Here is a 26,711-nt window from a genome sequence, read left to right as displayed (position 1 = left end):
GCCTGCAGCAGTGCCAGGCTTTGGCCCCTCTCACCGCAGAGCCAGGATGCCACGGGCACGCTCGCTGCACCGTGCACTGAGACAAGGAGGCAGCCAGAAAAAGGTTTAATAACCACCTTGGCAGAATCAGCTCACAAGACCCAGGGGGGCTCATTAGCAGAGGGAACGGGCTGCTGCCCATTTCAGTCCTGTCCCCTTAACTGGCCTCCCGCTGGTTTTCCTGTTCCACGCAAGGCAGCCAGCAGCAGGGACCCCTGCCCCTGCCACAGTGACCACGTGCGATCAGCCCCTCATCCTGGTGCCAAGCCAAGATTCAGCCAGTAGCAGCAGCAGGCCCTGTGGCACCAGCCTCCCTCTCCTCCTGCGGTGTTAATTTTGAACAGGCCCCACGCCTGCTCCCAGGTACTGCCATGGGGGGGTAGGGCCTGCACGGGCCAGGGTGGATGGCAGCAGCTTGGGTGGATTTAGTATGGTGCCAAGGAACCAGTTCTGGTTTATTGATGCTAAAACGTTCACAGCCCGTTATTTCAGAACAGCTTTGCTCCTGGCAGGAAGGTCAGTGTGGCCCTGGGCCCGCGCATGCCTATGGCAGGAGGGCGGCGTGGCTATTTTTGGTCTGGTTAGTGCCCTGAGCTCGCACCGGCCCAAGGGGGGAGCGCTCTGTCCGCCCCGCTCTCCAACCACAAAGATCGCCCCGCAGGGTGGGCTCCGCGCTGCGCTCCGACTCAAGGAGAGCCCGTCTGTACAGCCTCCGCGAAGGGAGCAGCCGCATCTAGTCTCCGGTCGCTGCCTCCGCCGCCGGCATGCCGGGGACAGGCTGCCGCAGGAAGTGCATGACCGCCTGCACCACTCTGTCGGGGGAGATGTTGTACACTGGGTGTGTCGGCTGCTGCGAGGGGAAGCACATTAACAGTGGTAAGGGGGGGGCCGGGCCTGGTGAGCAGCTCACGTGGCCCAGGCATAAAGGGCACCCGGGCGTGGGAGGACGTGTGGGGCAGAGGCATCGGGGATGCTGTTTTGCATCCTGTGCACTAGGCATTATTCTAGGGCAGGTCTCTGGCCTGCATTAGCCCGGAGATCAGACGAGACTATCATAGATTCCAGGAAAGGCCCATTGTGAATCAATTTTGTACCAGCTGTGGCCATTTAAGAGGAGGAGGAGGAAGGCTGCCTCTGCAGCCCACAGGGGCCATGGGAATCAGCCTGGGGCAGCCCGGCTGCAACCCAGACTCAGGGCTGTGCTCTCCCAAAGGGCTAGGGGTGCCTGGGAATGGAAGAGGGCTCCCGCTGACCCAGCCTCCATCACCAGGCCCTTCCTAAGGAGTCAGACGTCCAGTCCTCATGCGCTCAGCCGCCTGGTGCTGAGGTGCACGCCCCAGCCTCCTACAGACCCGAATGCAAGGCTGGAATCCGCCCTCCCGCCCCCGTCTCCCCATGTGGGTAGGAACGCAGGGCAGGCCTCCTGTGGCGCGCTGCGGTGTTATGCTGGGGAATGCCAGGCCAGCCCCAGACAACGCCTCAGGGGGACTGCACTCGCAGCGACGGGCCAGGCCGGTATTCACGTGGATCCAGCTCTAATCCTGGTTCGGATGGGGCGGGGAGGAGGGCGCACAGCAATCCGTGCCACCCCGGTCATGGCCTGATGTGGGGAGGGCTCCATCAGTCCCCGGGGCAGCACCAGCCTCCTGCTGATGCCCAGCCGCAGGCCCCCTTACCAGGCGATTCTCAGGAACTCCCAGCACCACCTCGTGGAGCAGGTCTCCGCTGCCGAAGTGCTGGGCTATCGACAGCCCGCTCAGGCAGTAGCAGGTGTGATAAAAATCCCGTGACCTGCAGTCAAGCAGGGACACGTTTGGTCAGACGCCCCTCCCATGGTGCAAAGCAGCCCCCAGCCCCTCTTTCGAGCCCCCCAGCACCACCCCTGTGAGCCCCAATGAGCCGCTCGATGCCGCAGCCTTCTCTTAACCCCTTCTGCACTATCCTGGGCCACGCTGGCTCTTGGGGATGCACCAGCGGATCTCCAGGCAGTCAGCGGGCGCTGGGACCTCCTCGCAGGTACTCACTTGCCCGGCTTGTCCAGCAGCCCCCCGGCAGGGCACTGGCAGCACAGGAGGATGTACTCTTGCAATGCCTGCTGGTCAAACATCCAGTGCGTCATGCTGAGGGCAGGGTCGCCTGGGGAGGGAGCACAGGCCGCGGGGGGCGGTTAGGGAAAGCTGAGACAAGGTGCCCCTGTTTCTAGCGCTGGCCAAGGAGAGCGAGACTGGCCCCATCCCACTGTACCTGTGCCAGGGATAAGGCTGGCCAGAGGGAGCGTCACTGGCCTCTCCCACGCGGGAAACACGTTTGCTTTGCAGGCTAGCAGGGCCTTATGCAGGGACGTCATGAAGCTGGCCCTGCCCCCGGTGTCCCCGCCCCCCCCCCGAGGTCACAGCTAACAGAGCCCCGGGTGCCCAGGGGGAGGCCCTCCAAGCACAGGCAGCCAGGAGAGTGCCTGGCTGTGGGGATCATGGGAGACACTACAATGGTGGGAGGTGGCTTTAAGAATAATGGCTGCTCCAAACCACCCCCCACCCTCCTGCTGGCAGGCAGTGAGGTGCTGAGAGTCACGGGGAGCTGGGCACCTAACTCCTGTAGGAGCTTCTGAATCCCCTCCCCCTACACGCCCACCCGGTGTGATCTCGCACTTCTCTCTGCCTCTGCCAGGCGAGGAAACGCCCCATATGGCATAACACAGAACCCGCCTCGCGCCGCTGCCACGCTCGCTGGCCTTGCTGACCCTGCTTCCCCTCTCTGACAACACCCCAGGGATCCTGCAGACAGGGGCGGGCACAGAGATGTTAAAGATCTTGCCCAGTGTCACCCAGGAAGTCAGTGGCAGAGACGAGACGGCGGCCCAGGAGCCCCGCTCCCCAGCCCCGACCGGCAAGCCATGGCTGCGCAGAAATATTTGTAACTAGAGAAAGCGCTTGGCCATCCCTGGAATCCCAGCCTGGGAGAACAGAGCCCAGGCCAACGCCAGGAACAAGCAGCACTTCCTTCGTATTGCCAGTCAGCCACACATTTGCTTAGCACACTCCCATGTTTCATGCCAACGTTGGTAATGAAAATGTTAAGAGTTTGGTCCTGAGACCGACCCCTGAGGAACTGTACTAGCAACCTCCTTCCAGACTGACCGTTCACCTCTCCCCTTTAGCAGCTCTGTTCTCACCTTTCAGTTCTCATATTAATCCCCAGCTTCTCCTGTTCGACTAATAATTGTCCATGCAGGACTGTATCAAATGCCTGACTGGACCTAGGTAGATTAGTCTCACTGCATTTCCTCTCTCTCTAAAACCCAGTTCTCTTCTCAAAGAAAGATCACGCTGGTCTGGCATGATCTACTCTTTGTCGTGTTTCATCCCAATTACTGTTCACCTCTATGGCCTTAGCTACTTTCTCTTTCAAAATTTGTTTTTAAGACCTTGCACACAACCGAGTTTAAACTAATAGGCCTGTAGTTTCCCACATCATTTTTTTTCTTCAATCCAGGTACTATATTAAACAATTCTCCAGTCACAGGACATGACCCCCAAGTTTACAGATCCATTAAAAATCCTTGCTGTTCGGCTTGCAATTTCATAGGCCCGTTGCTTTAATATTCTTGGATGGGGATTATCCAGACCCCCTGGTTTAGTCCATTAAACTGTCTGAGTTTGACTTCCACTTTGGATGTGGTAATTTCTACTTCCATATCCTCATTTCCACTAGCCACCCTGCCACTACCCCATAGCTCTTCATTACCCTTATTAAAAGCTGTGACAAAGCATTCATTTAAACATGAGGCCACACCTAGATTACCTTTAATCTCCAGGCAGCCCTATACGATCCCTCTGCTACGGAGGCAACCTGGCCACTCATGCAGACGACCCAGTAGGCTAGCTGGCATGGTCATCTGTGCCTGGTGTAAGCACCGCACAGCCCCCAGACTCACCTTTGGCATGCAGTGCTCGGTGGAGGAGGGGCAGCAAGCCCGCCTGCCAGAACGAGTAGCAGCCATCCACCAGCTTGTTACAGCGACCCTGGAAACCGCCCTCAAAGCGCATCTGCCGGCTCGTGACCCAGTGCTGGAAGGGACAGATGGGGACACGCGTCAGGGCTCGGACAGTCACAGCCGCCATGGGACTACCGGCTTTGTGGCACCAGCCCCTGGCTCCATTTCCCACCCTCTGACCCTGGATTTCACCTCTTCACCAACAGGCACAGCTGTTAGCCTCTTGCCAGCACCCCCTAGCCCCCATAGGCCCAGGAAACCACTTTCTTTCGGCACTTTGGAGAGGAGCCCTCAGCCTGAGCAAAGCAACTTCCGAAGGGCTAGGCCCTGGCAGCGCGTTGCCGACAGGTCAGCATGCTAGCCGTCCGGCACACCATGCTGGTGCCCGGGTGTTGGAATCTGTCAAAGAGCAGGAACGCTGCCCGCAAGACGGGTACTGGCCACCCCAACGCCGCTCTGCATTGTCGGCATGGGGTGTCTAGCCCAGTGCTGAGCGCGGTGCCTCCCAGCCACACTGGCTGGAATGCAGCAGGGGGTGCCGTGGGGTGGTGTCACCAAACGGGGCCCTCCTCAGCAGCGTGGTTCCAGCCTCCCCAAGGGCAAGGAGAGCGCGCCCCCAGCAGAGTCACTTACTAACAAACATTTCAGATTCAGTGAGTCCTCCTGCTTCAGAATGACCAGCGCTGCCAGGCCACAGAAAGTGTATCCTCCGTGGGCCTCCATGCCTGGGACTCCGCCAATGCCACCCTCCCAGTTCTGGCACCTAATTCAGGGCAAGGAGAACATGGAAACAGCCACTGAAGCCAACGCCTAATGCTTCTCTTCCCCCAGCTCACCCCCGGCACTGCCGCACCACCCTCCTGCAATGCAAGCCCCTAGCACGTGTAGCCTGCTGAGCCCATGGGATCTCGCACGGGCCTGCCCCAACGGGGAGGGGGGGGGGGCTCGTTTCTCCCCGGGGTACAGTCTGCAGCGCTGCACAGAGTGGCAGCTTTCTGGGCTCTGCTCACCTTGCGATCCACTCGGCAGTCCCTGCGAAGAGTGTGGGCGTGATGATGTTGGTCAGCGAAGCCACTGAGGCGGCGCAGTATGCGCTCCTGTGATGGAAAGGTGGATGGGAGAATCAGCCTCATCCCTTGCCATGGACAGCCCTGGGGCTGGCAGCTTCTGCACTACCAACTCCACAAGCATCCAGCGATCCGCCAGCGCTCCCAGCTCCACTGCACGTGGCTTCTAGTGGCGTAAATATGAGATTCGCTACGGTGCAAGTCCCTTTATGCCTAGGAGAGATTCACTCAGTGCCCGACTCCAGCAGCGCCCTGCAAGACTATCAGAATAACCCCTAGCTTTTACCTAGCACTTCCCAGCTGTAGAGCTCAAAGCACTTTACAAGGCAGGTTAGTATCACTATCCCCATTCTGGAGATGGGGAAACTGAGGCACAGGGCAAGGAAGTGACTTGCCCAAGGTGGCGCAGCAGGCCAATGGCAGGGCTGGGAATAAATCCAGTTCTCCTGGTCCAGTGCTCTGTCCACTAGGCAATGCTGCCTCCCTAACAGACCCCTGATCTGCGGAGTGAGAGCAAGCCAAGAGACAGCTCCTCAGCCAGGGCCTCAGGCACTGCTCCAGGTAAGCAATGCTGAAGGCCTACAGCAAAATTCAGAACACGTCCCACACCGGACACCTCCCAGACAGAAACTCTAGATCATCTTGTCAGCTGTGGTTTGCTTTTGGTGAAATGAAGGGCTTGTCTACATGGGGAAATTGACCATCTATTTCTACTGCTCTGGATAACTCCCAGTGTGGCTGACTCCAGGAGAAGACGGCCTTTTTCTGGCTTCGCTTCTATGGGAGGTGCAACATTAGAACTACTCTGGAACAGTCCCGGCAGGAAGATGCCCCCCACAGACAAGCCCCAAGACTGATACAGCCACGCATTGCCTTTCCCTACATCCCCACACTGTCTGTAGCTGCAAGGATGCCTGGTAGAGAAGGATTTCAACATGGGACACTGCCAGGCAGGCGACACCGGCTATTCCATGCCTCCATCACCTGGAGTCTTTAAACCAGGACAGGACAACATAGTCACAAGCTAACAGGCTGGAGGGGGTATCTGTGGGTGGGTGATGCAGGAGGTCGGTCATGTCCCTCCTGGCCTTGGAATTTCTGACCAATGCTGTGAAGGCTCCCACCCACCTGACGTCCACTTCGCCTCCCACATGCATGATGAAGGAGCCGTCGGGCTGTTTCAGCGAGTACAGATACTCCAAGAGCTTCTCCCTGAAAACCAGCAAAGGCATTGTTACGGGCTCACGCCACCCGATGCACGAGCTGGCCAGGCCAGGGGCCCACTAGCAGCTGAATTGAACAGGCAATGCTAGCACAGCCTGGCCAGTTCCTGCCTGACCCCTGACGGTTAATGGTTAGCTCATGCCCGGACGCATGAGGGTTTAAGAGCCCTAGGTAAGGAGACAGGAGACATTGCCAATGCAGGGTCAGCTGCAGCCAGCCCTGTTAGCGTCTCACTTGCACAATCACAACAGTGGTTCACGATTTACCCAGCCAATCAAACTGCCACATCCCCACCCACACAGGGGAACCAACCAATAGGGGAAGTGGGAGGGGCCTGGCATCAGCGAGGGTTCCAGGAAGAGCATTCTTGCCCAGGCAGAGATCTGGGCCTGGCCTGGGTGTTTGGGGGTGGGTGGCTTTACACAAGGCCACTCCTCACCTCCTGGACACCCAGGGCCCAAATCCTGTGAGGTGCTGGACAGCCGAGAACCCCAATAACTCCCATGGCAGCCCAACACACGAGCACCTTGTGTAGCAGAAATCTCAAAGCCCTTGTGGCCAAGTCCTCAGCCGGCATTTCTCCCGTGCACACATACGGGCCGTGCAATGGACGTGACAGATGGCGGCTCTGCTGAGCCGGCACTGATACACCTGCGAGAGCTGTACCAAGCCATCAGAGGAGGCAGGGCTGCAGCCCACTGCAGAGAAGGGCTGCAATTTGGGTCACCTCCCTCCCACCTCCCATAGCAGGCCAGGAGCTGGTTTCACCTGTTGATGACGTTGAAGGCCTCTTCGGTGCCGATGATGCAGAGAGCATTGACAGCGGCATAGGTGGGAGCGAGATGGGGGTGCTGGCCCGGCCCTCCTCCAAACCCACCACTGGGACTCTGGCACCGGCTTAGGAACTGGCAGACGCTGGAGGGAGAGATGGGGTTGGTCAAAAAATACCTGGGCACGATTCACCCAAACCTGCACTTCAAATCTCCAGCACAGAGCCCCGGCCTGTCTGCTGGGTGCAAGAACTAGCTGGCTCCATGGTGCAGCGGCTAGCGCGTGGGACCTGGGGGGATTCACAGATCGCCAGTCCCAACAGTTTAAACCTTGGGTCGAGTGCTGTAGCTATCTTTAGAAATCTCACATTCTTTGCATTTTGTGAAATCTGAAGTGAAAGTGTTCTTAACATGAACAACTTATTGTGGGTCATCATCTGAGATTTCTATAACATGAAATATATGGCAGAATGTGGGTAAAACAGAGCAGAGGACATACAATTCTCCCCTAAGGAGTTCAGTCACTAAGATTACGTCTTCACTACCAGCGTGAAAGCGCTGTAAAAAACCTCCACCCTCACGAGGGGAGTAGCTCCCAGAACTGGTGCACTGTCTACACTGCCGTTTTACAGCATGTCCTCTGGAATGGTGGCTAAAGCATGAAGGGGCATACGAATGTTCAGCGTATCTGGCACGTAAATACCCTGCAATGCTGGCTACAAAAGTGCCATGCGAATGCCTGTTCTCACTTTCAGGTGACACTGTAAATAAGAAGCGGGCAGCATTATCTCCTGTAAATGCAAACAAACTTGTTTCTCTTAGCAATTGGCTGAACAAGTAGGAGGACTGAGTGGACTCTAGGCTCTGAAGTTCTGCACTGTTTTGTTTTTGAGTGCAGTTATGTAACAAAAAAAATCTGTTTGTAAACTGCACTTTCACAACAAAGAGATGGCACTACAGTACTTGTATGAGGTGAATTGAAAAATACTAGTTTTTATCATTTTTACTGTGCAAATATTTGTAATAAAAATAATAATAGAAGGTGAGCACTTGTACATTTCATATTCTGTGTTGTAAATGAAATTAGTACATTTTAAAATGTAGAAAAACATCCAAAAATAGTTGTTAAATGTCAATTGGTATTCCACTGTTTAACAGTGTGATTAAAACTGCAATCATTTTTTAAATCACTTGACAGCTCTAGTAATAATAATATCTCAGTATAGTTATCACTTCAGCACCGTTCTTCTTTGCTTTGGACAGGAGAAAACATTTGGTAGTTTTAAGGGGATGATCACCCTTCTGACTGAAGCCTTTTTCCTGCCATGTAATAAGGACCCCGGAACGTTAGAAGCAACTAGAGAGATCAGAGGGGAAAAATTCTTCTCTTGTTTATTTTTCAATTTGAGCGCTTGATACATTCGCCAGTGGTGTGTCTAAAGTTAATTGTGAGAGTTAACTGTAATTAATCGACAATGCTAATTATTACTGATAACCCCTAGAGCTTTCCAGCAGTCTGTCTCAATGCGCTTTCCAAAGCAGGTGAGCATCCCTGTCCCCATTTTACAGGTGGGGAAACTGAGGCACGGGAAGGGAAGTGATTTGCCCAAGGTCACCCAGCAGGCCAGTGGCAGATCTGAGCAGAGACTCCAGGTCTCCTGAGTCTCAGTCTAGTGCTCTACCCCCTACACAACACTGCCTTCCCTTTCCACACAGCTCCTCTTAATCAGCAGCTCTTGCCTGTATGCAACGCCGAATAGCTCAGCCCGGAAACACCAGGGACCTCCCCTCCCTGCCACGTGCTCCGGTGTCTGGCTCCAAGATGCATGGCAGCGTTGCAGGACTGGCAGCATTCCCTCCCCACCAGTGCATGCGGCCTCACTGAATCTGTAACCAACCCCCCCTGTGCTGCACCTCATCCAGCGCCTTCCTTTGCACAGCTCCCTGCCCACAAGAGACTGGGGCGGCCTCCTTATCACCACCATCAACAACTGTCACAAGATGCCCCCGGCTGCTCAGGAAGGCAACAATGGGGGTTATTGATGGGGCAGGATGAATGGCACAAAGTGCTTTTGTGCTGCAGAAGAAGCATTATCCGTGCAGGGACCGGGGGCCTGGCCAACCACTCAGACACGAGCACCTCCAGGGATTGATCTCCATCGTCACTCCGAGGTGCAGGACGGGCGATGCCGAGCCAGAGCCAGGCCTGGGCAATGGACCTGCACAACACACCTGGAAGCTTTCCAGAACAGCGAGCCACTATCCATGGGACAGAGGTGTCCAGCAGAGAGGGAGGTGGGATTTGAAATGGTGTTTGAACAGACAGGCCATGGCTGCAGGTAGCAGATTTATTTTGTTTCTAGAGACACCTAACGGGAAAGCCAGGACTGCATCAGCGCGGCTGAGAAGGGGTAACCCACTTCGAACAGCGGGTGCTAGCGAGTTAGCTGTCTGTACAGCTCTCTTCACTCCAGTGCCTCAGACAGAGCTGGCTGTCAAAGCAGCAGGGGAATTTGTAGTTTATCTGCATGAAGCAGGCACCTATCACCTCCCGCGTCCCGGGCTGAACCCAGCTCGGGCCAGGCGGATGTTACTGAGGAGAAGCCGCATATGCGATTGCGCATCGTTCTCAGAGGCCAAGGGAGGGATGCAATCGATAAGGGGCAGAGCGGCCCAGCAGCCCGTCTGAATGCCCACTGAGGAGGATGCAGATGCAGAATCCGTCCCACTTCTGTGAGCGACACCTGATTAAGGAGCGCTGTTAGTCCACATGCAAGGGTGTGCAGGGCTCGGACAGGCCTCTGACCACCGCAGCGCTTGCTGCGGGACAGTGCAGAGAGCACTCCAGGGTTACAGCAGGGAAGGGTGCATGTAATCAGACTCAGCACTTCTGGGTGCACCGAGCCCAGCATTAACCCTCTCAGTGCCTGGCTGCACAGCTCCCTTCTCCGTTCAAACATACTTAGAGACTGGAATGCCCAGGGAGACCCAACTATAAACCCTAACTGGAGCACAGGGTAGATTCTGCCCCATATCCGGCTGTCTCTCCAGTAATCTACAGTGTTTCTCCTTTCAGGCTAGCATGCCCATTTCCGCTTTCATCTCCCTCTGGCCCTCTGCTTGGCCTTCTCCTTCCGTTAGGCTTCATCCGTGCTCTGTCATTTTTCTCTCGCTCTTTCCCTGGGATTCCACATTCTTGAACTCTGTATCCCTCCGGTTCAAACTTGATCCAAATGAGCAAACAGAGCAGAGCCATCTGTGGCTGCTGAATCCAGAGCTGAGCCGTGCCATCCCCCAGTAGGGCGTGAGACCCATCCGAGCACCGGCTCCGTGAGACGCTGGAACCTCTGCACCCTCTCCCTTCTTCAGCCCCGTCAGCACGGTTGGAATCAGACACAGCCCTTCCGTAACCATTGGACTGGGGAGGTCCCTTCTTTCGCTCGTTCTTGGGCACTGTACATCACCTTCTCCACCTGCTTGGGAAGTCTGTGTGCCATCCCCATGGCTGGCACTGTTTTCAGGAACACTGGGGTATCTTTCCTTCATCTGCCACACTCTTGCCGGCTCTTCCTCTGGAGGGGTCAGGGCCACAGGGTTCCCAGACCTTCTGACAATCCTGGGACACTGGCTGTAACACTGGAAACCTGGAACCATCCTGACCAAATTAATGCTCGTGAATTAAGCCACAAAACAGCCCCCTGCCTGGGTCAGGACAGTTATTTCTATGGCAGACACAAATTGCAGGCACAGAGAGGTTACAGGCCTGATTATCAGCAGGTGAAGGTCCCAGGCCCACATGCTCGCACGCATATAACACAACTGCACAGCCGCGTTGGAAACTGGAGCACTCCCATGGCATGTGGCCCGACTGGTGCGCATGAAGCTCTGGCCTGCGTGAACAAGGCAAGCTCCTGGGTACAGAGAGGCCTCCCATTTTGGCTTACTGAAAAATCAGGCCCTATGGAACTTGACCATGGCCATGCAATGAATCAGTAGCAGAGCACAAGAGACTTGCTTTAGCTTGGCTACAAGTCATGGGCTGTCGTGGAGCTGAATGGAGGTGTCAGCGCTCTCTGCCTAGCAGCTCCGCAAAGGAGTGAGAGGTAACCCCCAAAAAGAGAAATACCAAGAGAGCTAAAGAGGGTGATTGGTTTATAAACCATGCTGGCTGCAGCTGACAGGGCCTGGGATACCAGGGCCAGATCCACACACTATGGGTGCTACGGTTCTCTCCTACCCCCCACCCCCCAAAACAGCACCATTCGATCCCCCATTTGGTGAATGGTAACAGGAAGTGATGGGGGCACCTTATGTAGTACTGGGTCGAAACAGAATGGGCCAGGTTCCTCCCAGATGCGAGTCCAGCACAGTCAGTGGAGTCACCCCAGGGATGAATTCATCCCGAAGCGCCAAAGCAACTTGGTTTCATTTTGTCTCAGGTCGGAGCGAGGTGCTGCATCTGATTTCAGTGGGGTCGCTCATGGACGTGTCTGAGGTCAGAGAGCGAGGGTCGGGGCCGCCCGCTCCTCACACAGCTCACTTAGGCAAGAGGCGGGTTCTCCATCACCTGGAGCCTTTCAATCAAGACCCAATGTCTTTCTAACTGATACCATGTAGGCCACAAGTCGCTGGGCTCAGTGCAGGACCCAGTGGGTGAGATTCCATGGCTGGTGCTAAGCAGAAGACCTTACTAGGGGTGATCACAATGGTTTAAAAGCCAGGCTGAGGAGAAGGTGGGATTCCCATTTTGCCCACTAGACCAGGGTACAGTACTTGTAAATATCATGGAGACCAAGAGGAGATCTCCAGGAGTTTATGTTCAAATATCCTTCCTTCCTGACTGCAAACCTGCCGCTGCAATAGGCATTCATTACAGAGCGCCAAGCACACACCGAACAGGACTTACTCCGAAGCCACAGACTCTGGGATGGGCTCGTCTAGCAGCTCCAAACTGTGCAGGATCCAGTAGCACAGCCAGGGGCGGCTGGCGTCCAGGCACTACCAAAGGGAAAAAGAAGAAAGCAGTTAGCTCCTGGACTGGCACTGCCGACAATACAACATTTGTTACACGGCAGCAGGGAGATGGAGCCAGGGCTGCGCTGAGGTCAAGCACAATGAAGCTGATTCACTTGTACAGCTCTGGGGTGAGTCAGTGAGCGACTGAAATTATTCTAAGGAAGAGAAGAAGAAACGTCACAATGCAGGTCATTGGAAGCAAGGCAGATCAGAGGACTAGCAGGGCATGGAACTCATAACACCTGCAAAGCCATGAAAATTACAGAGACGCTCAAAAGAGAATCTAGAAAGGAAATAACCCAAAAACAGTAATAAAGGCTTTCAGGCAGAAGGATCCTAGAATGCTTTACGGACCATATACACAGCACAGAGATCACTTCACCCATTGCTGAAATGCAGCCACCTCTGGGGCATGACGTTTCAGCCATTTAACGCCACACAGCATCAGCAGAGAAGCAAAGGAGGATGCGTGACTGAAATTAAATCAGTCACCTAAAAACTGGGTTTCACTCCGACTGGAAAATGAAAATAAAGATAAGCATAAAACATCCCAGTGATAACCAATCAGTGGTACTGGCGGCCCTTGAAATGCAAGACATGCAATGGAATGAGCACCGGAGCTCCAGTAGCTAATATGGGACCTGCAAAAGTGCCCCTGGACAAAACGGTAACTGCAAGTCCCAGGCAGCATGCTCTGTACTGGAAGGCTGACAGGCTGAGGAAAGCAAGGAGAACAAGTGGGAAGTTTCACAAGCCAAGAAACAAGCTGGATAGGATCCCTGGGGACTGCTGCTGCCAGATCTGGGACTGGGGTGGCTGCAGAAGGCAGCTGTGACTGTGTCACTGCGTGGTTACCTCGTAGGCGTCCGTCAGTTGTCTCAGGCCTCTCTTCAAGTAGTGAAAATGCTTCTCGCGCTGCAGAACAAATCTGAAAGGCAAACAGAAGGTGAAGAGGGCTCGGAAGCTTCACCAGCATTTGCTAGTGTATTCGTCTTTTACATCCCAGCTGCTCAGGGCGCAGACGCCTTAACATGGCATCCTCTAGGCCACTCAGATACCACACAACAAGCACCACACATACCCCAAGAGACAGCAGAACTTCCATTAAACAGAGCAGACTGCAAGTGCCTGCATCTTTACCATGCAACACGAAAAACCTCAGCAGGCAGCACTCCATCTTGTTCGGAGCGGCTAGGCTGCAATGCATGCTGGGATCTGTAGTTCCTCCATAGCCAAGATCAGGGTAAGAAAGGTTTGCTGCAAATTAAGTGCAACTTTCTAGTGCCATGCAAGCTGCTAATGCAGCCCTCAGCCGGACACTGTTCAGGCATCCTTAGCCTAGAGGATGCAGGAAGAGAAATATTGCAGCTGCCATGAATTGAAGACATTTACAATTTTCCCTGAAGCACTTCTCCAGCAGCACGTCACCAGTCAGTCAGGGCAAAGAGAGACGGTACAGAAAAGATCACACAGGTGGGATTTTGAGGGCAGGAAGAACAGCCTGTGGAGGATTAGCCCTTTATCTGCAGTTTACTGTTACTGTGGGTACAAATGCTCTTTGCTGTTAAAATCCTGTAAAGGCGTAATTGCCATCTGCTGAGCAGCGCTGAGAAGAGCAAACACAAGGTGTGGACTACCATATTTATCAGAGTACTAGCAACCTTGTGTTCTCCCAAGAGCCCATGCCGCTCTAGACCCCCCTCCAGAAGCCAAGCGTAATGCTCACTTGGCTCTTTGCATTACCCCGCCCCCATTTTCTTGCCTAGACGCTCTCTTACATTCCTCCACAAAAGCTTTCCACAGCTAGAGGGAGCAGGGATCACCCTGCAGAGTGCAGCCAGCATTGCCGCGGGCAGAGCAGCAGAGCTGTTGGGTTTGAAGATCCAGAGAGTTGCCCCAGCAGCTTAGCCCAGGAGGTGGCAAACACATCTAATCCTCTTGCCTCCCAAGGGTGCAGCTAGGCAGCTAGGGTCAAAGTGGAGCAATGCATGATGGGACTTGTAGTTTCTGGAGGAATACTAAATTGCACTGGAAGCTCCTATGAGCCACATCTCCGACACAGCCAGTCAGAACATGTGAGCAAACCAACGAGAGATGAAAAGCAGAGACCGGGACGTCTGAATTCTGGGCTCTCTCTTGATGGGAAAAAGAGAGTGTCCCCCCCATCGCGCTAGCTCAGTCGAGCCCACTTAACACGACTGACAACCACCACCAAGACAGAGAGTAACGCGTTCGAGGACGTGCTTTGGCCTAGGTAAAAACCCGGCCAGCGGACATGACGTCCAAATGCACCACCCTGCAAAGTTCACCCAAGAATCTCGGGTCAAACATTCCCATGGCCTCTATTGGGTCTGCTACAGTAACTTACTGTGAGGCGTGGTGGTTCGTCTTGTAAGCGCTGAAAACCTCTTGCACCAAGTCTTCTACTTTGGTCTGCAGGGAGTGACGGTCATGAAGCAGCAGCAAGGAAGGGGGCAGGGGGAAGAAACAGAGATCTTTAGTTTTGAAAAGCAACATCGCCAAGTTTACCTAGCAAGCAGCATTTGTGACCACAGCCCATGCGGGTGCAGCTCAGTGAAGACCAGGATGTGCCCAGACAGCCGACTCCAGGACAGAGTTACAGGATTACAGCATGCGAAAAGACCATGCTGTATCAGAGCCGCACATGGCTTCCAGCCTTCTGATCCCCAGGCCAGCAAAGAGGCCTGTAGTATGGCTGGATGGGCAACTCCCCGCTGCTTCTCACGTCTGAGCAAGTTCACCCTCACTAACGGAACGGGCAGAGGAAAGCCAGGATCAATATCGACGTGTGTTTCAAATCCATGTGGTGGTCTGACCCCAGGACAGCAAGTCGGGAACTCTTCTGTTCTCATCTCGTCTCCGACCCACTGTGGGACCTCGCTCACCCACTCTGCCTCACTCTCCCGGTGCGCCAAACGGGCTCTGGGGACGCTTGCTCCGGTAGGTCTGGCAGAGTGCGTAGGCCTGGTCTACCACAAGCTGTACAGCTTTGATCGTACCGGGCGAGTGAATGCAGTACAACCTCTCCCTAGTGCGGATGCAGTTGTCAGTATCAAGGTCCTTATACCGGTACAGCTGTTCCCATACGGGAAGGGGAAAGAAGAATACCAGTGTAACTGTCCCCATCAGGCACTGGAGCAGTATGCCTATACTGGTAAAAACAACGACATCCCTAACCGTAATAGTTACATCAGTACAAAACCAGTGCGCAGATAATGGAACATAAGAACGGCCACACTGGGTCAGAGCAAAGGTCCATCAAGACCAGTATCCTGTCCTCCAACAGTGGCCAATGGAAGGTGCCCCAAACGGAATGAACAGAACAGGTTATCAAGTTCTCCATGCCCTGTCACCCAATCCCAGCTTCTGGCAAACAGAGACTAGGGACACCATTCATGCCCATTCTGGCTAACAGCCATTGATGGACCTGTCCTCCATGAATTTATCTAGTTCTTTTTTGAACCCTGTTATAGTATTGGCCTTTACAACACCCTCTGGCAAGGAGTTCCACAGGTTGACTGTGCATTGTGTGCAGAAATACTTTCTTGTGTTTGTTTTAATCCTGATCCCTATTAATTTCATTTGGTGGCCCCATGTTCTTGTATTATGAGTAAATAACACTTCCTTCCTTACTTTCTCTATACCACTCATGATTTTATAGACCTCTATCATATCTCCCCTTAGTTGCCTCTTTTCCAAGCTGAAAAGTCCCAGTCTTATTAATCTCTCCTCATACAGAAGCTGTTCCATAGCCCTAATCATTTTTGTTGCCCTTTTCTGAACCTTTTCCAATTCCAATATATCTTTTTTGAGATGGGACGACCACATCTGCACACAGTATTCAAGACGTGGGCGTACCATGGATTTATACAGAGGCAATACGATATTTTCTATCTTATTATCTATCCCTTTGTTGATGATTCCCAACATTCTGTTCACTTTTTTGACTGCCATTGCACATTGAGTGGATGTTTTCAGAGAACTATCCACAATGACTTCAAGATCTCTTTCTTGAGTGGTAACAGCTAATTTAGACCTCATCATTTTATATGTATAGTTGGGATTATGTTCTCCAATGCACATTACTTTGCATTTATCAACATTAAATTTCATCTGCCATTTTGTTGCCCAGTTACCCAGTTTTGTGAGATCCTTTTGTAGCTTTTTACACTCTGCCTGGGACTTAATTATCTTGAGTAGTTTTGTATCATCTGCAAATTTTGCCACCTCACTCTTTACCCCTTTTTCCAGATCGTTTATGAATATACTGAATAGGACTGGTCCCAGTACAGACCCCTGGGGGACACCACTATTTACCTCTCTCCATTCTGAAAACTGACCATTTATTCCTACCCTTTGTTTCCTATCTTTTAACCAGTTACCAGTCCATGAGAAAACCTTCCCTCTTATTCCAGGATTGCTTACTTTGCTTAAGAGCCTTTGGCGAGGGACCTGGTGAAAGGCTTTCTGAAAATCTAAGTACACTATATCCAGTGGATCTCCTTTATCCGCATGCTTGTTGACCCCTCAAAGAATTCTAGTAGATTGGTGAGCCATGATATCCCTTTACAAAAACCACGTTGACTATTTCCCAACAAATTATGTTCATCTATGTGTCTGACAATTTTGTTCTTTACGATAGTTTCAACCAATTTGCCGGGTACTGAAGTAAGGCTTACTGGCCTATAGTTGCCAGGGTCACCTCTGGAGCCCTTTTTGGAGGGAACTGTAGATGTGTTATCATTGGACAGAGAAAACAACACTGGGGGACGTTCTCCCTGTTAACACCTGGGCACCGCTCCAGCACCACTACAGCATGCTGAGGCCCTATGAATCAATGTACAGACAATACTTTGCTAACAACCACCACGGGACTGCAGCAAGTCAACCTTCTCCAGTCAACAAGAAAGTGCCACAAGTCACCAGACCTTTTAAAGGAGAGGCTCAGCCGTAACACCTGGCTGTGAATTAAAAACTCACCCTGAGAAAGGTTTTTAAGAGCAGGTGGGACAAACACCTGCAATGGATGGGCCAGGCTGACTTGCTCCTGCATCAGCACAAGGCTGGACTAGATGATCTCTCAAGCTCCCTTCCAACCCTATGTTGCTCTGACTCTATGCTCCAAAGACAGACCTTAAAGAACGATCACAGGAAGGGGCTAGGAGTGGCTTGAAAGTGCCATGAATTCCCAATCTCTCTTGCCACTCCAAAATCCCTTTCTGCAGCAGCAATGAACACTTAGGTCTCAGTCTGGCCAACTCTTAAGCACACACCTAACTTGATCCAGTCAGTCCAACTGAGGTCAATAGGGCTACTCACGTGAGCAGAGGCAGGCACGTGCCTAGCAGCATGCTGGAGCATGGCCTTGGCCACTATGCCACTCCGAAGATGCAGTACAACGGCCAGGCTCTTTGCTAGAACATTCCTGCTACTTGGTTTTCTGGCTGGTCATTCGTGTCAGTCTTTTCCAGTTGGCCGGGAGCTGATAGATGCCGTTTCTGAGGTGCGAGGGCAGAGAGGTCTCAGGTCTCAGAGAGCTAAGAGCCACCCAAATATCACATCTACAACCAGCCAATGGAATCATGGCCCAACAGCGTCACATGGCGCCTTCGGTTGCCCTTGCCACTTCTTGCGCGAGGGGCAGGGACAGTGGTTGGCTGGGTAACCACAGTTGCTGGTTCTGGAATTCATCAGGTTGCAAACATACAAAGCTGGATCTGGCAGCAATGGTGCCATGTTTTGCAAATGTCACTGCTCCCTAAAGGAAACAGTTGACACCAATAACTCTCAAAGGCTTTTCCTCTCTCCTGTCAGAACCCCTGCCTGATCCGACAGGGTTTATTCAGCTAAGTATATATTAGCTTTGCCTTATCGGAGGCTCCTTTTCAAGGAAATCAAAACGTACCCATAAACCATCAAACAACCCCACATGACTTTTGTTTGTCCAAGGTGAACTCATGCATCTCCAACAGAGAAGCAGCTTATCAGGAAGCTTGAAAAGAAAACTGCTCCTCGGCCAGGCTTCAGTTTAACTGGCTATGAGGAAAAAAATGCCTTTAAAAATCAGTTCACTTTACTCTGAGACCTCCGATACCAAACCATATTACACTATAATGGGATTGTTATGACACGACATCTCTATAAAGCCAAGTTAAGGCTGTTTGGGTGCCCTCCCTATATGTCTCCAGACCTTAACGCGTCTTGGATTCTAAGGTCAGAAGGGTCCATTGTGACCATCCCGTCTGACCTCCTGGATAATGCAGGCCACAGGACTTCCCTGAATTAATCCCTGGACGAATTAGAGCACAACTTTAGAAAAACATCCAATTAATCCACCACCACCATACACAAGTCGTTCCAATGGTTAATTACCCTTGCTGCCCCTTATGTCAAGCTGCATTTCTCTCGCTTCAACTTCCAGCCATTGGACTGTGTCAGACCATGGATTTCTTTTAAATTAATTCTACATTTCCTGGGTTTCTAACGCTTGTTTTGAGAGAAAATCACAACATCTCTGAGATGTTTCTTACTCTTCAGTTAATGATATATATTCAATTTTAACTCCGTCTGTGATTTTTTTGGTTGGGAATATGAGAGATTGAGACATTTTTACTTTAGGATGGTGTACAGATTAACAGATTCTGCTCTTTCTGGCTTTATTGTGATCATCCCAGTGGTTCTCAACCCACGGCCCAATTAGCACACGGCTGCGGCCCAGCTGTGTGCTAAAGACCATGGGCCGCGCAGGCCCGAATTACCGGCTGCCTGGCCACCCAGCACCGCAGGGTCTGGGCTTCTCAGCCAGGCAGCACGTGGTCTATCTGCGCTAGGGGCTGGACAGACACAAAGAAAGTCACAATCCCGGCCCCAAGGAGCTTCCATGCTACCTAGACAAGCCAGACAAAACAGAAATAGACAGTAAGCTCTTTGAGGCAGGGACTGTCTTCTTGGTTTGTGTCTGTACAGCACCTAGCACCATGGGTTCTGGGCCATGACTGGCACTCCTAGGTGCTACCCTCATCCACCTAATAAGTAACAATCACAAGCAAGATGTCAAGAGAGATTTTTTTTTCTCCTAAAGTATCTCCCATGCCCTCTCTCCGTCCAGCTGACCCTGAGGGCCCTCCCTTTCTATTCCACACACCTCAAAGAAAGCAAGACAGGCTCACCGTGGGGAGGACACAAAATTAGCCAACGCTCTCTAATGAAAACAACAAAACAATCCTCTGTTTCTAGGAAAATGCGAGAGCAGGATACTTCTCCAAAAGCACCACTTTCAGCCAAGGTGTTTGGTAAACTCTTCCTAACAAAGGAGGGGAAAGAAACCCGAATCGACTGAATCAGACACCACAGAGCTCTAAGAAAAGGATCGAGACAGGCACATTCTTGAGCCACGTGCATGCTTCACAGAAAACGATAACGAGCTCTCTCCCCGCTAAGAGCACTGGCCTTGCTTGGCGTAGGAGGAATTTGCACTAATCTACCCCAACCCAGGAAAACAAATATATTGTGGGCAGCATTTGCCTGCTCTACAATATTGGAGACTCTCCAGAAAACACTGTGTGATGAAACTCCGATTTACTCTGGTACAGGGGTCGGCAACCTTTCGGCAGCGGTGTGCCAAGTCTTCATTTATTCACTCTAAGGTTGTGTGTGCTGGTAATACATTTTAAAGTTTTTAGGAGGTCTCTTTCTAGAAGTCTATAATATATAATAAACTATTGTATGTAAAATAAATAAAGTTTTTAAAATGTTTAAGAAGCTTCATTTAAAATTAAATTAAAATGCAGAGCCCCCCCGGAGTGGTGGCCAGGACCCGGGCAGTGTGAGTGCCACTGAAAATCAGCTCGCGTGCCGCCTTCGGCACCTGTGCCATAGGTTGCCTACCCCTGCTCTGGTAAACGTCTGGTCAATATGCTCACCAGGGCTACACCAGCCCTGGAAATCTGCTCCTGCCCATCCCGGGAGCTGCACCGCTTGTATGTCGTACCCACCTGTTGTCACTCAAGTTACACTTAGACCACAAATTCTTTGGGTCAGGGACCATCTGCGTTCTCTCCATACAGCACCTAGAACAGTGGGGGCCTGGCCCGGCCCACAACTGGGATCCCAACTCCCCAGCAATCCAGACAACAGAGCACAGCTTCAGTTGCGCAGGACTTAGGAACTCTTCCAGAACTGGAGCGCCTGCCCTCTAACACTAAGTCAGCATGTCTGGGGAGCCACCAGGCTCTCTGTGCTAGAGCTGAGGAAAGCCCCACCTATCCAAAACCTTGCTTTGGTAAACCCTCCAGTGTCCCTCTCCATCATCAGAAATCCTGCCTCTACCGATGCTGAACGTAGAAGTCCTGTCATTGGTACTATTTATGTTTGCTGCCTTATGTTTATATCATTCCAAAGGATCCCAAAGCTCTTTAGCCGCTATACACGCGCACAGAACACCCCTAAAACGCAGCCACTTTGGGGCTGGACAACAGCAGGCTGCACAACCGAGGCAGAAGGGGCAATCTGAGCCTATGACGTGCTCTTGCAAAGAAATCCCTGGATCTGCAACATCCTCCACTAGGGGTAGCACCAGCAGGAGTGACAGTTTAAACCAGATGTACATGTACCCCTGGGGGTATGCAGAGGTCTTCTGGGAGTACATCACCTCATCTAGACAGTTGCCTAGTTTTACAACAGGCTATGTGAAAAGCACTAGCAAAGTCAGTGCAAACTAACATTTCATACAGACAATGACTTGTTCATACTGCTCCAAATACTAGACGCTGAAATATAAGTACAAGATTTATATTCCAATTGATTTTTTTTATAATTATATGGTAACAATAAGAAAGTCAGCAACTTTTCAGTAACAGTGTGGTTGTGACACTTTGGTGTTTTTTGGTCTGATTTTGTAAGCAAGTGGTTTTTAAGTGAGGTGAAAACTTGGGGATACCAAGAGAAATCAGCCTCCTGAAAGGCGTACAGTTGTCTGGAAAGGTTGAGAGCCACTGGTTTAACAAGGCACTGGCAGCTGCCCGTACTGAAATTTGCCATTTTGTAAGCGTTCCCCGAGCAGGGCTAGACCGCACTAGGGGTGGCCTGAGGCTTGCACCTAGGGTGTGCGGTCACAAACCACAGGGAGGGCCATGCATGCCAGTGCCTGACTACAAACTCAGTGAAAAGCCTCAGCATGAGCAGGGTATTCATAGGAATACCCCACTGAGATCTGGACCCAGGACATAAGTGCAGAGACACCAATGCAGAACACTTCCATTATACGTAGTCTGGCTACCAGGAAGACACAAATAACCCCTTAATAACAGTCAGAAAAATTATACTGTGGGAAGGGGTTGTAGCATTAACTGAACTGGCGGCCATAGCGAACAGCAGCAACAGGTCTCTCACATATAAGCCTCTGCGATCCAAAAGCATTTTCATGCCTGCTGGTCCTGCCCTGGGGGATGAACTCCAGAAATTCAAAGGCACAGCATGATCCGGTGGCTGGAAGTTGAAGCTAGCCATATCCAGACTGGAAATAAAGTGTAAATGTTTAACCATGAGAGTAATTAACTATTGGAACAATTTACCAAGGTTGTGGTGGGTTCTCTGTCACTCACCATTTTTAAACCAAGACTGGATGTTTTTCTCAAAGCTCTGCTCTAGGAATTTATTGGGGGAAGTTCTCTGGCCTGCGTTAGACAAGAGGTCAGACTACAGTGGCTCCTTCTGGCCTTGGAATCTAGGAAAATCTGGATCAGCACCGATGTCCCCCATCCAGGAAGCCATTTCAGATGCTGAGGCATAGGCGCCCACTCTGTGGGTACTCAGGGGCTCAAGCACCCATGGAGAAAAAATACAGGGTGCTCAGCACCCACAGGGCTGACTGGGGCTGCTGCTCTGGTGGCCCTGGGGCTGGCTGCCAATCAGCTGTTCAGCAGCTGGTCCTGCCCTCCCCACATCAGCTGTTGAGCAGGGCTGCCCCACCACTTGCTCCTCTCTGCCCTTAAGGCAGGAGGGGGCAGAAAGGAGCGAGCACAGGCAGGAGACATAGGCAGCATCCATCATCATGCCAGAGGACAAGCAAGCAAGACAGACCTCCAGGGAGGGCAATCACTGGGCAAAATTCTGGATGGCTTAAGCAGTGGTTTTGTATCCCACACTTCAGAACGCCAGGGCCACACCGACTTATTGGGGCTCAGCACACATCTCCATTTGTTGAGTCTTTTTCCTGTTGAACACACCCACATGGCTATTTCTCCCTCCCCATCAGGCCTCTGACTTGACAGAGGTACCACAGCCAGAAGGGGAGAGGGAAGAAATATGCTCATCTTTGCCACCACCAGAGAGACTTCCTGTTTCCACCACAGATGCGCCGGGTTTCTGTCAGGCAATTAATGCAAAGAGCTCAACAAATACTGTCCCTGAAACAGCATGGGCACCCAAATCTCTCCAGAGCCTAATCACTGACGCTCTATGCGAAGAACCCTACCCCTTCGTTTAAAGAGATGACACCCAACTGATCCTGATTCTGAAAGCTATTAATGGATCAAAGCCCAGCTGCATTAGAGGCTGCATCTCCACCTCTGGAGCACTTCTCGGGGGCAATGCCGAGCCTAAAGCCCGGGGAGAAGTGTGAGAGAGCCTATAAGAGACTGAGATAAAGCACTAAAGGATCTGACTGCAGAACAAACCTCCAGCAGAGATTAAACTAATCCAAAACCTGAGCAGCTTCAGGAAATGCCACCAAATCTCTTTTAATAAAACTTTTCTGCCAGAAGCAGAATAACTGTTAGCACAACAAACCTACCCATGGAGAGCTTCCCATGGGCAGAGAGGGAAGAAGAGTGGATGGCTCAAAGTCCACTAGGGACCTTGCAGTGCCAATCTAATGAATGTGGGAGGGTCCCAAACACTATGGTGATGGGCACAAGTACCAAACCGTAAAATGGATGCATCTTTTTGGGACCTTTCCTCCATTCTGACCCAACCCTCCGGCCCATGTTTATAGCTGCCAGCTGAAACTGCCACTGGGCACAGAGATAACGACACTGAAATGAGGACTCCCCTGGACTTCTTCTATTACCTAGATTGAGGTGGCCAACCTGTAGCTCTTCAGAAGTTAATGAGTCTCCTTGTATAGGCACCAACTCCAGGGCTAGAGCTACAAGCACCAATTTCCCAGTGTGCCGGGGAGGGGGGGGGTGCTCACTGCTCAACCCTTGACTCTGCCACAGGCCCTGCCCCTAACTCCACCCCTTCCCCCAATGCCCCCACTCCTTCCTGCCCCATTCCCTGAGCCTGCCATGCCCTCACTCCTCCTCCTCCCCCATGCCACAGGGGGCATGGGGAAGGAGGGGGAGGCGCTGATCAGTGTAGGGCTGCTATATTACTATGGCTCTTTGGCAACATACACAGGTAAATTCTGGTTCCCTCTCAGGCTCAGGTTGGCCACCCCGACCTAGATCACTAAAGCTGCAGAACTGGAATTAATTTGCCAACTGGACACCGTCAGATTAGGCCTGAATAAAGCCTGGGAGTGGCTGGATCATTACAAAACAAACTTAATTTCCCCAATACTAATTTCTCCCTACTGTTACTCACACCTTCTTGTCAGCTGTCTAATGGGCCACTCCCTTACCACTTTTAAAGTTATTTTTCCTCCTTTCGTATCCTGTTAATTGATTTATCTCGTTAGACTGACCTCACACCTGGTAAAGCAAACCCCATCCTTTCATGTATTTATACCTGCTCCTGTATTTTCCACTCCATGCATCTGATGAAGTGGGTTTTGGCCCACGAAAGCTTATGCCCTAACACATTTGTTAGTCTCTAAGGTGCCACAAGAACTCCTGGGTTTTTTGCCGATACAGATTAAGCAGGGCTACCACTCTGAAACCTAGCAGCTGCTTGGATTCTTGTTCTGTTTTAATACCCTCCCTCCTTTCCACCACTCTCAGCCTTTGCTCTCTTCATTCCTCTCGCTTTGGCCAACAGAACCTGGCAGTTTACAGCCACATTGCCTTTCCAGCTCTCACACCCGTGCAGAGGAATTCAAGCACCTCCCAACAACCTGTTTCCAGTGACATTTAAAGTAACTCCACAAACACGTGTCTGCTCTCCAAGCGGCCCATTCCAGATGAACAATGCTGGGCAACCCTCCCAGCACACCCCCTCGCACACTGTGCTGCAGGGGTGAGAGCACTCACAATCCACACAAGGTGGGAGGGGAAACTGAGGCACAGGGAAAGGAAGAGATTTGCCCAAGATCACCCAGCAGGGCAGTGGCAAGGCCGGAAAGAGAGCACAGGTTACTCAGGGCCCAGCCCAGGGCTCTGCTCAATAGACTAGACTGGCTCCTTGGTATAAACTCCCTCATCCCTATCAGTAGCAGGGCAGTTACCTTCGATATCATGAACCCAGCCCAGCCCCTCCTCCCGCTATAACCCCCTCCACCCCCAGCCAGCTTGCAACCCCCCCCACTATATACTGCCCCGGCAGCCCGGGCCACCCTGCCCCCGCTATAACCCCCCTCAGCCCCGCCAGCCCCCCTCCCGCTATAACCCCCTCCATCCCCAGCCAGCCTGCAACACCCCCCCCACTATATACTGCCCGGCAGCCCGGGCCAGCCTTGCCCCCGCTATAACCCCCCCACAGCCCGGGCCAGCCCCCCCTCCCGCTATAACCCCCTCCGACCCCAGCCAGCCTGCAAACCCCCCCCCCTATATACTGCCCGGCAGCCCGGGCCAGCCCCCCTCGCCCACTATAACCCCCCTCGCCCCCGCCAGCCCCCCTCGCCCGCTATAACCCCCCCCAGCCAGGGCCAACCCCCCTCGCCCCCGCCAGCCCCCCTCCCGCTATAACCCCCTCCACCCCCAGCCAGCCTGCAAACCCCCCCCCCCACTATATACTGCCCGGCAGCCCGGGCCAGCCCTGCCCCCGCTATAACCCCCCCCAGCCCGGGCCAGCCCCCCCTCCCGCTATAACCCCCCCCCAGCCCGGGCCAGCCCCCCCTCCCGCTATAACCCCCTCCAACCCCAGCCAGCCTGCAAACCCCCCCCCCCATATACTGCCCGGCAGCCCGGGCCAGCTCCCCCCTCCCGCTATAACCCCCCTCGCCCCCGCCAGCCCCCCTCGCCCGCTATAACCCCCCCCAGCCCGGGCCAGCCCCCCCTCCCGCTATAACCCCCCCCCAGCCCGGGCCAGCCCCCCTCGCCCGCTAGAACCCCCCTCCCCCCGCAGCCCGGGCCAGCCCCGCGCGGGGCACGCCGGGCGCCGCGGTCCCGGCCCCACCTGCTCGGCCGAGGTGAGGGTCCTCACGCCGTCGTCCCGCAGACGCTCCCGGCCGGGCGGGGGCCCGGAAGCAGCCGCCATGCTCCGCAGCGGAGGGAGAGGCGGGGAGCCCGACGGCGGCTCGGCGGGGACAGAAAGGCTCGGGCCGGGCGCGATCCGCTCGGCGGCTCCCCCTACCGGCCGCAGGACGCCAGTGCAGGCGGCGGAGCGCGGCGCCCAGGTGGGCCCCTCCCCTCGGACTGCCTGCGCGGCGCCGGCTGGGCTCCCCCTACCGGTCCTGTCCGGGAGTGCAGCGCTGCCTGCCCCCGCCTGTGCGCTCCTGGCGCACACGAGGGCACATGCCGCCCCTGTCGCCTGCGTGGCCCCTCTCCCACGTGTGCTCCTGCCGTTCCCTCTGCCTGCCCCTAGCAAGCCCCCTTCCCATGTGTCCCCCCTAGCGTGTCTTTTGCATGTCCCTAGCATGTCCTCGTCCCTTGTGGTGTGCTCCAACGTGGCCCGTTCCTGCGTGTGCCCTTAGCACGTCCACTGTATGCCCCTAGCGGATTGTCTGGATGCCCCACCATGTCCCACTCGCACGTGTGCCCCACCATGTCTCCTTCCCCCGCATACCCCTAGCATATTGTCTGCATGTCCCCTTCCCACATGTGCTCCTAGCATGTCCCCTGCATACCCCTAGTGTGTCCCCCTCCACGTGTGCCCCTAGCATGTCCCCTGCTCACATGTGCCCCTCATGTGTCCCCTGCATACCCCTAGTGTGTTCCCCTCCACATGTGCCCCTGGCATGCTCTGTGCCCCAGGTGCCCTTAGCATGTCCCCTGCATGCTTGTACTGTCCCCACTCCCACGTGTTGCCACCATGCCTGCCCCTCCTGCATGCCCCAGTATTTCTGCCACATGCCCCTGAAGCATCTTGCTTCCCTGTGTCCGTAGCATGGCCCCCATGTGCCCCTTGTTCCTCAAATACCCCCCAATGCCAACAGCAAGGGGGTTACAGGAATGTCCTGACTCTGATGTGTACAGTCTGGGTCACCAAAGAGTGTAATGAGAGGTCTTAAATGAAAGCCGGGGTCCCACTGATGACTGCTACCCTTGTGAAATGCCTGTACAGCTAGAAAGGAGTTCTGTGTATATTCTGCAAATTTGTTCTTGGGGTGTGTATCACAGCGGGAGGTTTCCTGTGTATTGACCTATGTATTAACCTCTCTCTCGGGATGTAAACTACACTGGTAAGCTAACACTGTAGACACACTTGCATATGAAGCAGGGGCGGCTCCAGGTACCAGCACGCCAAGCACATGCTTGGGGC

The 26,711-nt window shown here is 53.3% G+C and overlaps 1 protein-coding gene across 3 annotated transcripts; it reads right to left on the bottom strand.

The window, feature by feature from the left end:
• Positions 1-463: 463 nt before the first annotated feature.
• Positions 464-25,532, bottom strand: FNTB (farnesyltransferase, CAAX box, beta). Of its 3 annotated transcripts, none has more exons than XM_050956909.1 (12): positions 25,407-25,530; positions 14,479-14,543; positions 12,966-13,038; positions 12,001-12,092; positions 7,093-7,239; positions 6,229-6,312; positions 5,044-5,130; positions 4,667-4,796; positions 3,974-4,106; positions 2,064-2,175; positions 1,716-1,830; positions 464-889 (listed from the first exon to the last, which is right to left on the bottom strand). In XM_050956909.1, exons 1-12 carry the CDS (start codon positions 25,485-25,487, stop codon positions 773-775), a joined length of 1,236 nt encoding a protein of 411 aa, XP_050812866.1. In that variant the 5' UTR covers positions 25,488-25,530; the 3' UTR covers positions 464-772. The 3 variants fall into 3 exon arrangements, with proteins under 3 accessions (XP_050812866.1, XP_050812867.1, XP_050812868.1); XM_050956910.1 differs by lacking the exon at positions 25,407-25,530 and adding an exon at positions 17,451-17,860; XM_050956911.1 differs by lacking the exon at positions 14,479-14,543 and having other exon boundaries at positions 11,987-12,092; positions 25,407-25,532.
• Positions 25,533-26,711: the final 1,179 nt, after the last annotated feature.

Source organism: Gopherus flavomarginatus, chromosome 5 (genome assembly GCF_025201925.1).
Source record: "Gopherus flavomarginatus isolate rGopFla2 chromosome 5, rGopFla2.mat.asm, whole genome shotgun sequence".
NCBI classification, from domain to species: Eukaryota; Metazoa; Chordata; order Testudines; family Testudinidae; genus Gopherus; species Gopherus flavomarginatus.
This window is presented reverse-complemented; position numbering and strand designations above follow the sequence as displayed.

Coding starts and splice junctions, on each gene's coding strand:
- FNTB (XM_050956909.1), bottom strand. CDS start 25,487: ATGGCGGCTGCTTCCGGGCCCCCGCCCGGCCGGGAGCGTCTGCGGGAC. Junction 4,107..4,666: donor TGAATCTGAAATGTTTGTTA/GTAAGTGACTCT, acceptor TGTCCCTTCCAG/CACTGGGTCACGAGCCGGCA. Junction 1,831..2,063: donor CTGCTGGACAAGCCGGGCAA/GTGAGTACCTGC, acceptor GCTTGACTGCAG/GTCACGGGATTTTTATCACA.